Raw genomic sequence first — 14,905 nt, 5'->3', positions numbered from 1 at the left:
CGGGTTTTTCGTCTTGCGAGGCATTCGTCTTGCGGGGCACCACTGTATTTAAAGACGTAAAAGAACAATGTAGCATGAAGACTGAAGTCTTACGCATTACCAATGTTAATAGCAGTCTCTTGCTTATCTCCAGTAAGGATCCAAATTTTAATATCTGCTTTCATTAGAGTTTCTATTGTTTCAGGCACTTGGTCTTGTAACTTATCTTCTATGGCTGTAGCTCCAAGTAGCTGAAGGTTCTTTGAAAAGAGCATATCAGAGAGATTTTTAAACAACCACCACCACCATCACAAATACAGTTTTGAATGTAAAAAAATAAATAAATACAGAATCAGGGACTCTGGGCAAAAAAGCATAATCTAAAGAAGCATTTACTTTGAAATATTTCAGTGACACTTATTTTCAATGTTTACTTAGAATTGGGCTGAATGCCTTAATGTATAATTTGCAACTCTTTGCTCTTCATGTCTATTTTGATTTGTTCTTACATTCATTCTTTCTGGGAGCAGCAATAGCAGCAGGAGGAAATCATCTGGATCTTTCTGGCTTCCTTACCATTTTTTAGAAGTGATCATTCATTTTGAGAAAATTCTTTCTCTTTCCTGCTACTCTGCAAAACCATGGGGCATTAGGCATTTTATCAGTAGTGGTATTTTTGAGGACATGGGCAAGACATTTGGGAAGGGATGGCCTTAGCAGGGAAAAGCTTTCTTGTATATAACTGACTAGGCCAAAGTATATAGGTCCAGTAGCCCAAGGCATAAAAAGCTTTATTTGATGAAGCTTAACAAATTTAAAAAGGCTTTGTTTCAAATAGGTGTGTTGGCTATATTTTCGGTTTTCCAAAATAGACTTATGGCACAATTCAAACCACTTCCCCTCCCCTCCCCACCTCTTTAGTAGAAGGTGGAGAGGCAGGATCTGGACTGATCTCTGCGCCAGCTCAAGGCTAGCACAGTATGTCCAAATCAGGTCTGATTCGCAGGATCCAGCCTGGCTCAGTTCTGCTGCCTTCCCACCATGGAACACCCCATTTGGGGGCTTTATGCTGGCTACTGATGACGGGCAACCCACTGATCGAACTCCTGATCATTTGTTCACCAGTCTCAACCAAGAGAACTAGACTGAGGGATGCCTCCACATAATTCACCACCTGTCAGCCCAGTATAAGGGGGCTCTGGACTTCTTTTTAAATTGTTTGAGCGAACTGAGATGCAATAAAATTCTAAACATGATCAGCCATTAGCTTCAAAAGATGCAAGTTATGCCAGATATAAGTAACATATCCAGGCAACACACAACACCTACTTTTTCAATTAGTTCATAACTCTCTTCAAGTTTCAGTGCTCTATTTTGTACAGCAGTTGCAGCTCTTTGATAGATGTTTAGCCACTCTCGGTAGTCATTTTCTGAAATCTCAGCAACAGCAAAACAAAGTGTTCTCAAACCTAAGAAATAAAATGGTGATACAAGGTTCAATAATTATTCATTTCTTTATCATTTTACAATATTGGTTTCATATGGTACCTCGCATCACAAATATCCTTTATCATCTGAGTTTGTAGTAGAGTTTAGAGTCTGGAAACAAAAGAATGCTTCCTGAATATATAAAATAGCCGCAGAAGCCACAGAACCATTTTTATCTTACACTGATATCCAGACAGAAGCAACATGTATACCTCATATGATGCACACCCTGCTTCTTCCAAAAAACAGCACATCATAACTCCAGATTCTTCCAGTATATAGTAGCTTCATGTTAGTGTTTCAATCCGAATGTTCACAGGTATTCAGGAACATTAGAAACAATGGGAACTACCATAACTTTCAAACCACCCCACCCCTCCTCCTATACAGTATTACAACTGAAGTCAAGGAAAGATGTTCAGAACACCAAAGCACAAACTATTCTTCTTAAAACAAAAATAAATATTTAGGAAAGCAGAATAAAGACATAAAAGTAAACCATACAAAATAAACACAAAAGTATTGCGCTAATTTGATTAATACACCAACATAGGGAAATGAGAAATGCTGTGTTGCGTCTGGATAATTAATTATAATGAATCCAAAAGAATGTGACCACTCCATAGTATCCATCTTAAAGGACAGCCAGCTTGTATGTGAGCATCTGACAACATAATTGCAAACATTTGCCACCAATCTGCTACTCTTCCATGAAAAATCACCACCTCCTTTATAAGAGAAGTGTTCTTGGTTTGGGGTATAGGTAATTGCTAAATGTATCAGATGTTTTTGAACCAATCAAAATCTTAAATTTCAAGATGAACTAAAATTTTGTATTTGTTCGCACAAGCTCTTTTTCCTTTGATAACTGTTGCATTGTATTGCTACTTACATGTGTGAACGGACCAACATGAGCATAATACCCACAGACAGACCTTTCACATTCCCTCATATTATCTCAAACACTATGCTTCTCTTTGAGATCATTTCACACATTCATCTACCAAACTAAAGTAATCAAAGGCAGAGAAATCAACGTTAGAGGAATCAAGTTATGTACATGCGTGAAGGCATCTCTCAGTCACGATGAAAAAGGAAGAACCACTATACTACATTGCACTAACTTTAATGAAGAAAGTGAGGGCTCTTTTACAATAACCACCAATTGTTACAAAATCATAGGATTGTTATTACATTAATGGTTTTATACATAACCAACCAATATGCAAATAATAATACCTTCTGTAGCAAACAGCTCTAAATGTTTCAGGGTAATTTCCTTGTATCTTGAATTTTCAGCCAGGCGATCATAAATTACTGTGTCCTATAATGGCACAAAACAAATTGAAGCAAGATTTCTTTCACAAAGCAATGGGGGGGGGGATTAAAAGAGGAAATGCATTTCTATAATAACTACAGTCCGACTGTAAATAAACATACTGTTATTAATTTATTTATTTATGCAGAATATTCATATAACGCTTTTCAGCAAAAAGTCACACAGAAATGTTTTTTAAGGTTATGACTGAAAAATGGACTTTTGATCCCTGTTACTCAACAAATTCTATAGCAGTTTTATTTGCACCAGTGCAATACAGCCAATATTCACAGCCTTTACTGTAGTATGTGGGTCAGTTGCACATTTGATATGTAACTGATTTATGGGATCTGTACTGCAAATGTTTGGTGCTTATGTCACTGCGGGATTGTCCCAGGCTATATACTTCCTTATTAAATAGGTACAGTCTACAGGACTCTAACTCACAGTAGTGCCTCTAATTGACACACACCCTAAACCTGCCATTTAGCTGTCATTTATGCCATTTGCCTTCCCTTTATCACCCTTTCTTCTCATATATTTGATGATTTATCCAACTGGTCTGATATTTCATCAGTACACAATAATGAATTTCTTTTTAAAGTGGTGGTTGACAGACAAGCAAATCCTAGCTGTAACTTAGTGCAGGATAGGCAAAAGAACCAGACCAAACCAAACTAAAAAGCTTAAGATGCCAGAAAAGGGAAAGGACCAGACCATGCAAAGCACATGTGTAATTCAACCTTAGCGTACAAACCTTTAGCGTACAACCTTAGCGTACAAACCTTTAGCATCCTGTAAAACACAGATAATACACACTATCCCCATTATGATAGCATGGATGGGGAACCTTTGGTCCTCAATATATTGTGGGACTACAACTCCCATGAGCCCCATCTAGAGCATGGCCAAAGGTTGGGGATGATGGGAGTTGTGGTCCAATAGGCCAAAAGTTTCCCAGTCCTGCTTTAGGTGTTTATGTGTGCTCACTGCTGCTGAAGTCTAAAGCTCGGAGCACACAGGAAACTAGGAAACAGGATGAAGACTTAGAAGGGCTTGGGCCAAGGTAGAAAGACAGATGGAGAGATCAAGGAATAGGGAGGCAACAATATACTACTTTTAAAAATCTTTAAAAACACAGGCTCTACAAAATGGGGAATGTACTAGAATAAGAAAAATACAGTAGCAGGATGATGAGGGTAGATAACACCAGGACCAAGAGCGAGGGAACTAACAGCACTGACATGGAGGAGAAGCATTTAAACCACAGTCACCAAGACAGGACCAAAGGAAAACAGAGACAATGACTAATGCCACAAAATAACAGAAAATTGAAACAATAAAACATAATTATGCACACTACACTACAGTGGTACCTCGGGTTACACACGCTTCAGGTTACATATGCTTCAGGTTACAGACTCCGCTAACCCAGAAATAGTACCTCGGGTTAAGAACTTTGCTTCAGGATGAGAACAGAAATCGTGCCGTGGCGGCACGGGAGCAGCAGGAGACCCCATTAGCTAAAGTGGTGCTTCAGGTTAAGAACAGTTTCAGGTTACTGTTACACTGTTAAGAACAGACCTCCGGAACGAATTAAGTACTTAACCCGAGGTACCACTGTATTCAGGCCTGAGCTACAGAAGACAAGACTGAGAGTGTACCCAGCACCTGTTTCATGCAAAGACAGGAATGAATGAATGATTCAGAACCTCTCTCAGTGTTCCTGCCTCCATCCACGAGGGGAAGCTCATCCCAATTGAGAACATCTTACACGCATGTGAGTATGGGATTGACTTACTGTAATTCAGGTTTTCAGTGAGAAATCAAGTTCATAGCGCTGATTGAAATGTAGGCCCCATGGGCCACCATCTCAGTGTTGCTGGAATGCACTAAGGATGCTGGGATGTAGTCTCTAAAACTGTATTATGAGAATCTGTAGTTCAAAGGAATTATCTTCCCCACTTAATGTCACCTGCCATGTATTAATAATACAAATAAGCACCACTGTAAATGCGGGGACGTCTTTCCACTCCATAAAACGGCAACCTCTATTGGGCCTATGTCTAACATAACACTTCACAGCCAATCCTTGATAGCAAATAGTGCAAAGAAATGGAAAATGAAAACAACAACAACAACATTGCCAACAACTTACAGCCCCTTTGCAGTAAAGTCTTAATTTTCCTGTAGGCGTGCGGACAATCACAGACATTCTTTTCCTAGAACTGAATGAAAGGCATGTTCCATTTCAAACAGGTTTTAAGCAACTTAGTGGGGTGTGATAGACTTATACAATAAACATATATAAGATGGAGCATAAGCATTGATTCCACATATCTTGAAATGAGAAAATGTTTACCGGAGAGAGAAAATAAATATCCTCTAAAATATGAAGCCTACCCCCTCCCCGCCCTACAAATGTTTGCAAAATATTCCATCTATGAAACAATGTAAGTTTTGATAAAATAAGAGTGGTCTTTTCACACATAGGTTTTCTATTTTAAAAAATGAAGGGCAGAACTCCCCCCGCTCAACATTAAAAGACTGGGGGAAATGGTATATGACAATAGAATTATAATTTATTTATAAATTATGTACTATAAGCAACACTGGGAAGGGTGAGTAACTAAAAAGATTCAATATAATGCTGTTTTAAATTTATGTTGTTGGAATGAGAAAATTAGCAATATGAGGTGTTAAGGGCTATTTAATAATTAATAAATGATAAATAGGATGGACTTTACAGCTGTACTATTTCTGTGGACAATGAATTGCATACTTTGATATTTTTTTCTTTTAATTTCTTTGTGCTTTTATCAGTCTCTTTAAAAATCTTATTTTGTACTTTATTGCTATATTACACACTCTCTATCTCACACACAATGTCCTACTCTAGTTTTCTAGAGTTATTTTGTTCTGCTTATGCTTAAAAGCCCAAATGTAGGACGTTTCATGAATTAAATTACGCTTTGAATGCCCATTTTCTCAAACTTTTCCTTTTCAAAAAGAGCCTTCCTTTACCTTAGAAAAAACTGTTTCTTAAATACTAAACAAGAAAAAATTCACAGGTGTTTAATTACCTTGTAAATTCTAGCACATTTAGCATTTCATATTTTTCTTCCTGTCCAAGCTAGGGGGAAAAATGAAACTATCATTAATTCAGTCTTTTAAAAATGTTTTCCAAAAGTTTTTTTCTGTATTAATAAAACTACAGTATTAGCAACAACAGTCTAATCTTTACTATTTTAGATGTACTTACAGATTCTATAATCACAGAGTCTGGTGTTCTTCCAGTGAAAACAAAATGGAGGTGCTTGGCTGCTCTAACCAATGCTCCTTCATCTGTAACAAACCATTCCCTGTTATTTGACTAGCAAATTGATAAAAGTGAAAACACTGAAATCTCGATTTTTATATACTCTGCAGTTCATGTCTTAAATATTGCAAAGAAAAATTACACATTTAAAGTTTCCTGGTGTATTTACTCTTTAATGCGAGTGATTAATGTTCCTGGTAAAGCCTTTCAGCTTCTTCCTACCTCTGTTACTCAGTTTCCCCTTTGTCTTCTGTATATGAAAGAAATTCCTTATCTGGCATCTCTAAACTAGCTTATTTCAGTTCTGAACTGAAAGTGAGTCAATGGCTTTTAAATCAAAGGCTGTTCCAGCAAGTAAGGGTGTTTCCTGCACATGAAGCACTGCTTAGGAAGTGATCCATACTTTTAACCTTGTGTTCACATCCCCCACAAGAATAGAGCATACATATGGTGAAATGCTGTTGGTAGTCTGTGTTCATGGCAGATTCTCTCTCTCATATACATATATAGAGAGACTGTTTTGTGAATTTGCTGTTGGTGGCATAGAGTGGGTTGCCAGGGTCCAGGGTAAAGAAAGTATTGCACTCCCTAACACAGGGGTCAGCAACCATTTTCAGCTGTGGGCCTGTCCACCATCCCTCAGACCTTGTGGGGGGCCGGACTATATATTTTTTTTTGGGGGGGGGGAATGAACGATTTCCTATGCCCCATAAATAACCCAGAGATGCATTTTAAATAAAAGCACACATTCTACTCATGTAAAAACACCAGGCAGGCCCCCGCAAATAACCCAGAAATGCATTTTAAATAAAGTGAAACATTCTACTCATGTAAAAACTCGCTGATTCCCGGACCGTCCACGGGCCGGATTGAGAAGGCGAATGGGCCGCATCTGACCCCCGGGCCTTAGGTTGCCTACCTCTGCCCTAACAGGTGCCTCCATGTAGCACTCCTGCTGTGGGAAAGAGCTGAGGAGCAGCGGTGTCACATTTGTGGGTTCCACCACTGCTACTGGTTGCGCTGTCTGCTCGCTTCCCCTGTTGGTGGGGGATGCCACACAGCTGAGAGATGCAAGAGCCCATCCTCTCCCAGCTACTGTATGGCGGGCTGCTCAGGTGAGGCAGGCGGGCAGGATGGGGAGCACCTGCAGCCGGGGAAGCACAAAAAACTAATTTTTTGTGCCCTTACACTATGCTTCTGCTTGCAGTTGTACTAACTTGACACAATCAAGTTGTAATTAGCAGTGCTTCTTTTCTGGGGGTATTCAAGGGTAAGCAGTACCGGCACCTTTTCCTAGAAGAAAAACACTGGTATTAAGTACCTAAGAAAATCCTTTATTCTAGTGATTTACCAGGTGAGTCCCCACTATGATCTTACGTGTTTACAACAGAAATGCATTATGATCAATAGAGGAGCGTAACCTGCTCATTAATAATATGCTGACTTTATGTCACTTTTTTTAAAAACTTTTTTTGGGGGGATCAACTTAGTCAATCTGCTCAACAAGGGTATAACGTTCTTCACAGGTTTCAATGACCTTACCTGGAGAAGCTGCTTGATAAATGATCTTATCATCCTCTCTTTCTGGAACTGCTGTATGACACACTGCCATCATAGTTAGAAACTCACAAATTATAGGTGCAGTTGGCTAAAACAGACACACATAAAACAATACAAATGAATTATGCCTCATTCCAAAATTTAAAGCTATAAGCATATAAGAATAGTTCAAACCGTTGCTGTGGAGAGTATATTATTTTTTTATCAGACTCAAGACTTGTTTTATTTTCAGTCAACTACAAGGAGACATGGGAAGGTATTAGTGGGACACAGACTTGTCTTAAACAGTGTATTGTCTTAAACAGTATATTCTCAGGGCATATGGTATATTTCTGCTATTCAAGGAAAACAGAGAGTCAAGCAAGCTAATACAGGGGACTAGTGCTCCCAAGATGCACCAGTTAAAGGATTCCTACTGGAATAATTTTAACAGATTGAACGTGAACATAAATTGAATTTAACATAATAAACCCCTAAGCAGGCTTAAATCTAAGAAAGACAAGGAATAGGAAAGGGACACAAATGAAAGGAAAGGAAAAAGATAAGGGAAGTTCAGGGTTTAAGAACTTGAGAGAAGAGATACTTTAAAATACTATTTAAATATTTAAAGGGAAGATGTCTGGATGTGCAAGGAGTTAAATAAAAGTGGACAGCAAGAGAGAAAGGATCAAGTTAATGAAACAGAAGGGTCTGTTTTGTGTTGGTCATGTGTTTTGTCTTTAAGTTCAAGACACTTTTTCACAAAGAGTCAGTGTAATGGAGCCCCTGAACCTGCTACGTGTGTGTGTGTGGGTGGGTGGAATATCCTGCTGGAGTGAATGAGAACTTTCCTCCATGAAAATAACAGGCAGGCATGGGAGCCTCATCCAGATTGCATGGGTAGATGGGCACCTAAAGCCGTGAAGGGAATAGGGTGTTGTAGTAGAAAAGGCTACCCCTCTGATCACTGGTTCTCTGCTCCAAACCACATCCTCCTCTTACAAAAGTGGCCATCAGCGTTTTACACACATTTACTTGGAACTTTTAGTTAGACCCTTATGAAAGTAAATCTTATTTAAATCGATGTGGCTTTATTGAAAGTACATGTGCAGATGACTGGAATACGAATTAAGTTTCCTGTTTGTGATAGGCTCCTTTTGCTTTGATGAATTTCCGTTTTTTCTTCATATAACAGTAGTATTTATTTCTATATCTTACATGTTTGTTTTGGAGGTTTTCCAGTAATGATGAATCGCTAAACATTTTTTCATCTCCAGGTTGTGAGCCTTGCCTAAAAGAAATAAAAGAAAAATGAAAGCATACAAACATTTAATTTATCTCTTAATAATACACATCCTAGGACCACACGCTATAGAGCAGACACAGGGCTTGATTACACTGTGTTAGTATCAACTAATATAGTATTAACTAATACAGGAATGCAATCTGTATTTATTAAGGAATCCTGAAATTTTAATTACTCTTCATTTGAGTGATTGTTTGCATAGTTCAGCTAACTTCAACAAAAGAAATGCCCATATGCGGGTTCCAGATAGGATCTTGATATACAAATACACATAATAAACAAATTATAACTTTGCTAGTTTATCCATGCATATTAATAACTTGACGACTACAACATCAAATCATGACTTGCATGTGCAAGTTGCAAAGCAACTTCTGCTATTACCAAGTTTTCTATCAGGCAAGAATTTCACTTTGTTGGACTCTGGCATTTATGAACGTTTTGCTAACAAGGGAACTGTAAGCTCAGGGTATTTATGTGTTTAGAAATTTAACAGGTTTAGAGAAAAATACACATTTTACTGTGTAACCAATACCTGCGTGACCAGTAAAGCTTCCAATGCCTATATCCTCAACAGGGAGATACCTGTGGCTACCTGTGGTATTCAAACTTTGACATTGCATTTAGAGGTACTCTCCTTCAGAGTCAGGAGCTGTGCCACTTATGTACACTATCAATTTCTCTATGTGGCTGGGGGAGTCCAGCCTGATGGGTGGGGTATAAATAATAAATTATTATTATTAAAGTATTATTATTTAATTTAAAAAGTTGTTCTATAGTTAATAATAAAGATACACATTCATATTCATCCTCCAGGTAACCCATTTACTGATTTGCTTCTACAAAGCTTATGTGGAGGTTAGGATTGGAGGTTATTACATCCAGTCTTTATTGAGCGTTTATTCTGATTTATTTTTTTGTCAAGAGGTTAAATGACAATGAGCATTCATCCTGCAGTGCTTGTGGGGTGTGGGTGGGTGGGTGTCTGTCTGTCTGTCTGTCTGTCTGTCTGTCTATCTATCTATCTATCTATCTAATCTATCTATCTCATGATCAATCATTCCTTCATTCTACACTTTTCATTTCATTTCCCTGTCACTTTCCTAACCACAAAAAGTCTGTTTCTTTCTTAAAGAAGATTTATTGTGCCAGGGCCACAGAGTGTTTTAAACATGCAGATTTCATTTTCCTGCTCTGCACTTGAATCCTACTCACATTCGCCCAAGCAAAAACAAACGACGCTAGAAGAAGGTTAGTGCTTACCACTCGTCTGTAGCATAGCCATAATCCTCTGATTCAGGAGAATGGCTGTGTGGAAAGAAAGGAGGTAAAGAAATAGGAAATAGCTCTGAAAGGTGTCAAGTTCAGGTGGCACATAAAGGAGAATTTAATGAAAAAGAAATGAAAATAAAATGAACACAGAAAACAAAAAGAAGGATTGTGATATGAAACACACTGTGGAAGTCTGCCGAGAGCTAATTAGTTCAGTGAACAAAGTTTGAGTTAATATGCCAGGTATGATGAAGAAATGGAAGAAAATATATTGGAAGAGAGCATCGCTTGTGGGCTGGCTTGTACCCGAAATAAGAGCATTCAACATTGCAACATTTCACTGCAGATCTCAATGGCCAGGTTTCCTAAATTGAAAATATTCCACTTTGCTTGAAAAGCCTAAAGGTACTTTCACAAGAAGCATCAAGGACCTACACAGTCCTCAATTATGCAACAACAATTCATTTTAGCAGTTAAATAGGAAATATTTTAAAATCAAAAGACCCTTTTTATTTTACTTTTCTGAACTAGGACTTCTAAAGATACTTATTAGTCTTATGGTTACTATGAGGTGTCTTAACCCAACTGCTCAAAGTCTCAATTATAATTTCTGCATAGGTATAATATGTATATATGAAACATCCAGATGCCTGTTCATGTGCTATAAAATGAAGGTATTATTAAATTGCTTAAGAACCAGTAAAATATTGCTGAAATCATAGTAATTCATAGGTTTCTGGCCTTTTTAATTGCATTTTGTTTTTAACTGCTAAAGATATATTCCAATTTGAATTGATGTTTTAAATTCTGACTTGATTGAAACCCCAAATAATAAAAACTATTTTCACTAAAGCAGCAAAGAGTACAAATGCAACTATATTTATGGAAAAACTTACCCATAAGCGATTCCTGCAATAGTACACTTCTTAAACTGCATTACGTTGCATGTCAGGGTGCCAGTTTTGTCAGAAAATATGTATTTGACCTAAACAAATGATAAGGCTGATTAAGACTTCTCATTAAGCCTACATTCCTATTATTAATGTCTCAACTGTTAAAAACTCTTCATGTTTTAACATGCTGTATAAATAATAAATGTTGAAAATGCTAAACAACCTTAGCAAAAAGAAGTATTACTGGCTGGTTTGGATGGAATGTTTGTCATTTGTTCCTCTAATCACTGTGTCCCCTCAGAACTCCTGTTTCACCTCCAATGCTACCAGTTGTTCAGTATGGATGTAACTTTCTGCAGCAGCCTACATGCCTACAAGCTCAGACTACCCAATGGATTTCCAATCATATGTGATAGAAAACACACAACTCTCCTTTTAATCCAGTTCTGTTCTACCATAAAGACAAGAGTTAATGTTTTTAAACAAGTGACACGCCCCCCCATGCTCAGATGGAGGTCTTTCCAGAGCTTTTATCACAATATTTAAACTGCATGTAGGAAGATTCAGAAGGGATAGAGCAGGGGTAGGCAAACTAAGGCCCAGGGGCCAGATCCAGCCCAATCACCTTCTAAATCTGGCCCACGGACGGTCCGGGAATCAGTGTATTTTTACATGAGTAGAATGTGTCCTTTTATTTAAAATGCATCTCTGGGTTACTTGTGGGGCCTGCCCAGTGTTTTTACATGAGTAGAATGTGTCCTTTTATTTAAAATGCATCTCTGGGTTATTTGTGGGGCATAGGAGTTCATTCACCCCCCCCCCAAAAAAATAGTCCGGCTCCCCCACAAGGTCTGAGGGACAGTGGACCAGATTCCTGCTGAAAAAGTTTGCTGATCCCTGGGATAGAGTCCTCTGCATCCTAGTCTAGGAGTGAAGTAGCTCCCAATCCTTTTTTCCCAGCTAAAAAGAGCTTGTTTTGTTTTTCTTGTTCTTTCATGCCCTCTAGTGGATACCACTGGATTGCTGCACTTCTAAGCCCTTTTACAGCAGAGAGCGAGGCTTCTTACTGTTTGGGATTATGTAGCCCTTGCCTGCCCTTCTCACAAAAAAATGGGAGACCGAATGTTCATTTTTTGTCTTGCTCATTGGTGATGTCTCTTCATGAGATGTGGAGAAAAGCCTGCATGCAGCTGATAAACAGGACGCCTCCCCTTCTCAGCCATGCCACAACAGATTGCTGGGTTTTCGTGTGGAATTTACACTTCACTAAATATCTATTGACATAACTCTTGAAAAAGCCCTACCCTCTATCAAGAGAGTTCTCCATTCTCTTAGGAGGGCATAGAGACGTCTAATCAGGACAGGGATGGGGTGAAGTGTCTCTTTTGGGCCACGCCTTCAGATGAAGTGTCTCTAATCTTTAGGACTAGGGCAAATATTGGTACTGCTTTACCAACATTGGGGTGGTGGTGGGGAGACACAGCTCTTTACCCTGGTTTTTGCCATGTGATATGTTTATTTTTAGGACCCACCTTATGTTTGTAAGCAGTTTTAAACTGTTTTTAACGTTGTGTTTTAATGGTTGTAACCTGCCCTAGGACTTTAAGAGTGAAAGGTCATTATTATTAATAATAAATATAGGCGATGTAAGAAACCAGAGGAATGTTTCAGGGTGTTTCGAAGCAAAATATAGCAAAAAAATTCTAAGGAAAAATATTGAAATCTAGGAACCTATTAATTTTTCATGGAAACTTTTAATAACCAATTTCCATGAATTTCAAAACCATTAAGTGTTAGGAGGGACAACATACCTGCCCAAGTTCTTCATTGAGATTGGATGTGCGAGCCATGGCAGAAGTGTCTGTAGGTTCATAGTGCATGTCAATATCCTATCAAAAGGAAAAGGCAACATTTAAAAAGCTGATAACCCACCATTTCATGTTCTTACATGAAAATAATGTTTCTTGTTGTCAGTGTGACGTATTTCATGTAGATACAGTTATCCAGAATTCCGTATGTATGCTGATCTCATTTAGCAAAAAAAATCTACTGGACATGCATAAGAAATAGAGTAGCCAACAGTTGCAGGGGGGAAGTCAGGCTGGCTAAAGCTCAGAATGAGCTCAGGCTTGCAAGGTAAAGTAAAGGTAAAGGTACCCCTGCCCGTATGGGCCAGTCTTGACAGACTCTAGGGTTGTGCGCTCATCTCACTCTAGAGGCCGGGAGCCAGCGCTGTCCGCAGACACTTCCGGGTCACGTGGTCAGCGTGATAAGCTGCATCTGGCGAGCCAGCGCAGCACACGGAACGCCGTTTACCTTCCCGCTGGTAAGTGGTCCCTATTTATCTACTTGCACCCGAGGGTGCTTTCGAACTGCTAGGTTGGCAGGAGGCTTGCAAGAGAGGTTAATAATAATAATGAAAGTTTCTTCAGCTATGTCCGAAGTAAGAGAAAGAACAAGCAAGTGGTAGGTCCTCTGCATGGGGAACATGGAGAAATGCTATTGGGTGACCAAGAAAAGGCGGAACTACTCAACACCTACTTTGTCTCTGTTGTCACCCAAAAGGAAAGCGATGTCCACCCTGATAACAGAATGATGTAAGGAGGGAGCTGCAGCCCAAGATAGGAAAAGAGGTAGTAAGGGAACACTTTAAATGAATTCAAATCTCCAGGGTCTGATGAGCTGCATCCAAGGGTACTAAAGGAGCTTGAGGATGTAATTTCAGAGCCTTTCTCTATTATCTTTAAGAATTCTTGGAGGACAGGTGAGGTCCCGACAGACTGGAGGAGGGCAAATGTCCCCATCTTCAAAAAGGGGGGAAAGGAAGACCCAGGTAACTACCGACTAGTGAGCTTGACGTCGAAACCAGGGAAGATCCTAGAACATATAATTCAACAGTTGGTCTGTAAGCATTTAGAAAAGTATGCTTTGATTATTAAGAACCAGCATGGGTTTCTCAAAAATAAGTCATGCCAGACCAATCTGATTTCTTTTTTGATGGAATTACAAACTTGGTGGATCAGAAAAATGCTGTGGACATAGTGTATATTGTTCAGTAAGGCTTTTGACAAAGTCCCCCATGATATTCTTGCGAGGAAGCTGGTAAAATGTGGGTTGAATGAGATAACTGTTAGGTGAATTTGTAGCTGGTTGACTGACCAACCCAAAGAGTACTCATCAATGGTTCCTCGTAATCCTGGAAAAAAGTGACAAGTCGGGTGCCGCAGGGTTTTGTCCTGGGCCCGTTGTTGTTTAATGTCTTTATAAATGACTTGGATGAAGGAATTGAAGGCATGCTCATCAAATTTGCAGATGACACCAAACTGGGAGGAGTAGTTAATGCCACAGAAGACAGAATCAGAATTCAAAATGACTTAACGGATTGGAGAACTGGGTGCAAGCTAACAAAATGAATTCAATAGGCGCAAATGTAAGGTTCTGCACTTAGGCAGGAAGAACCAGGTACACAATATAGGGTGGGGCCCCCCTGATTTGCCAGTAATACATGTGAAAAGGATCTATGGGTCTTGGTGGACCACAAGCTTAACATGGAGCTGGGTATGTTTAGCCCAGAAAAGAGGAGAACAAGAGGTGATATGGTAACCACCTTCAAATATCTTAAGGGCTGCCACATGGAGGAGGGAGCATGCTTGTTTTCTCCTGCCCTGGAGGGTAGGACTCAAACCAACAGTTTCAAGATGCAAGAAAAGAGTCCCCAAGTGTCAAAGTTAGCTCTCTGGATCCCTTGTTAATTTCCCCCCTTCAAGTGACATACTGTCTTGCTCAATTAA

At 39.1% G+C, this 14,905-nt stretch overlaps 1 protein-coding gene across 6 annotated transcripts in view; it reads right to left on the bottom strand.

The window, feature by feature from the left end:
- The window catches only part of ATP8A1 (ATPase phospholipid transporting 8A1), a 75,249-nt gene that overhangs the window by 27,164 nt on the left and 33,180 nt on the right, over window positions 1-14,905 (bottom strand). For 5 of the 6 annotated variants that reach the window (XM_081875662.1, XM_081875661.1, XM_081875664.1 and 2 more), the window contains 11 exons: window positions 12,926-13,003; window positions 11,118-11,206; window positions 10,213-10,257; window positions 8,862-8,934; window positions 7,647-7,752; window positions 6,048-6,130; window positions 5,869-5,918; window positions 4,944-5,013; window positions 2,707-2,791; window positions 1,309-1,448; window positions 101-239 (listed from right to left, as the gene is read on the bottom strand). In XM_081875662.1, the coding sequence (XP_081731788.1) occupies window positions 101-239; window positions 1,309-1,448; window positions 2,707-2,791; window positions 4,944-5,013; window positions 5,869-5,918; window positions 6,048-6,130; window positions 7,647-7,752; window positions 8,862-8,934; window positions 10,213-10,257; window positions 11,118-11,206; window positions 12,926-13,003 (958 nt within the window). The remainder of the gene's footprint in view (window positions 1-100; window positions 240-1,308; window positions 1,449-2,706; window positions 2,792-4,943; window positions 5,014-5,868; window positions 5,919-6,047; window positions 6,131-7,646; window positions 7,753-8,861; window positions 8,935-10,212; window positions 10,258-11,117; window positions 11,207-12,925; window positions 13,004-14,905) is intronic. The other variant, XM_081875663.1, reaches the window with a different exon arrangement.

Source organism: Podarcis erhardii, assembly GCF_964252035.2.
Source record: "Podarcis erhardii genome assembly, chromosome: 9".
NCBI classification, from domain to species: domain Eukaryota; kingdom Metazoa; phylum Chordata; class Lepidosauria; order Squamata; family Lacertidae; genus Podarcis; species Podarcis erhardii.
Note: the sequence above shows the minus strand (reverse complement) of the source record. Positions and strands in the feature narration are given on the sequence as shown.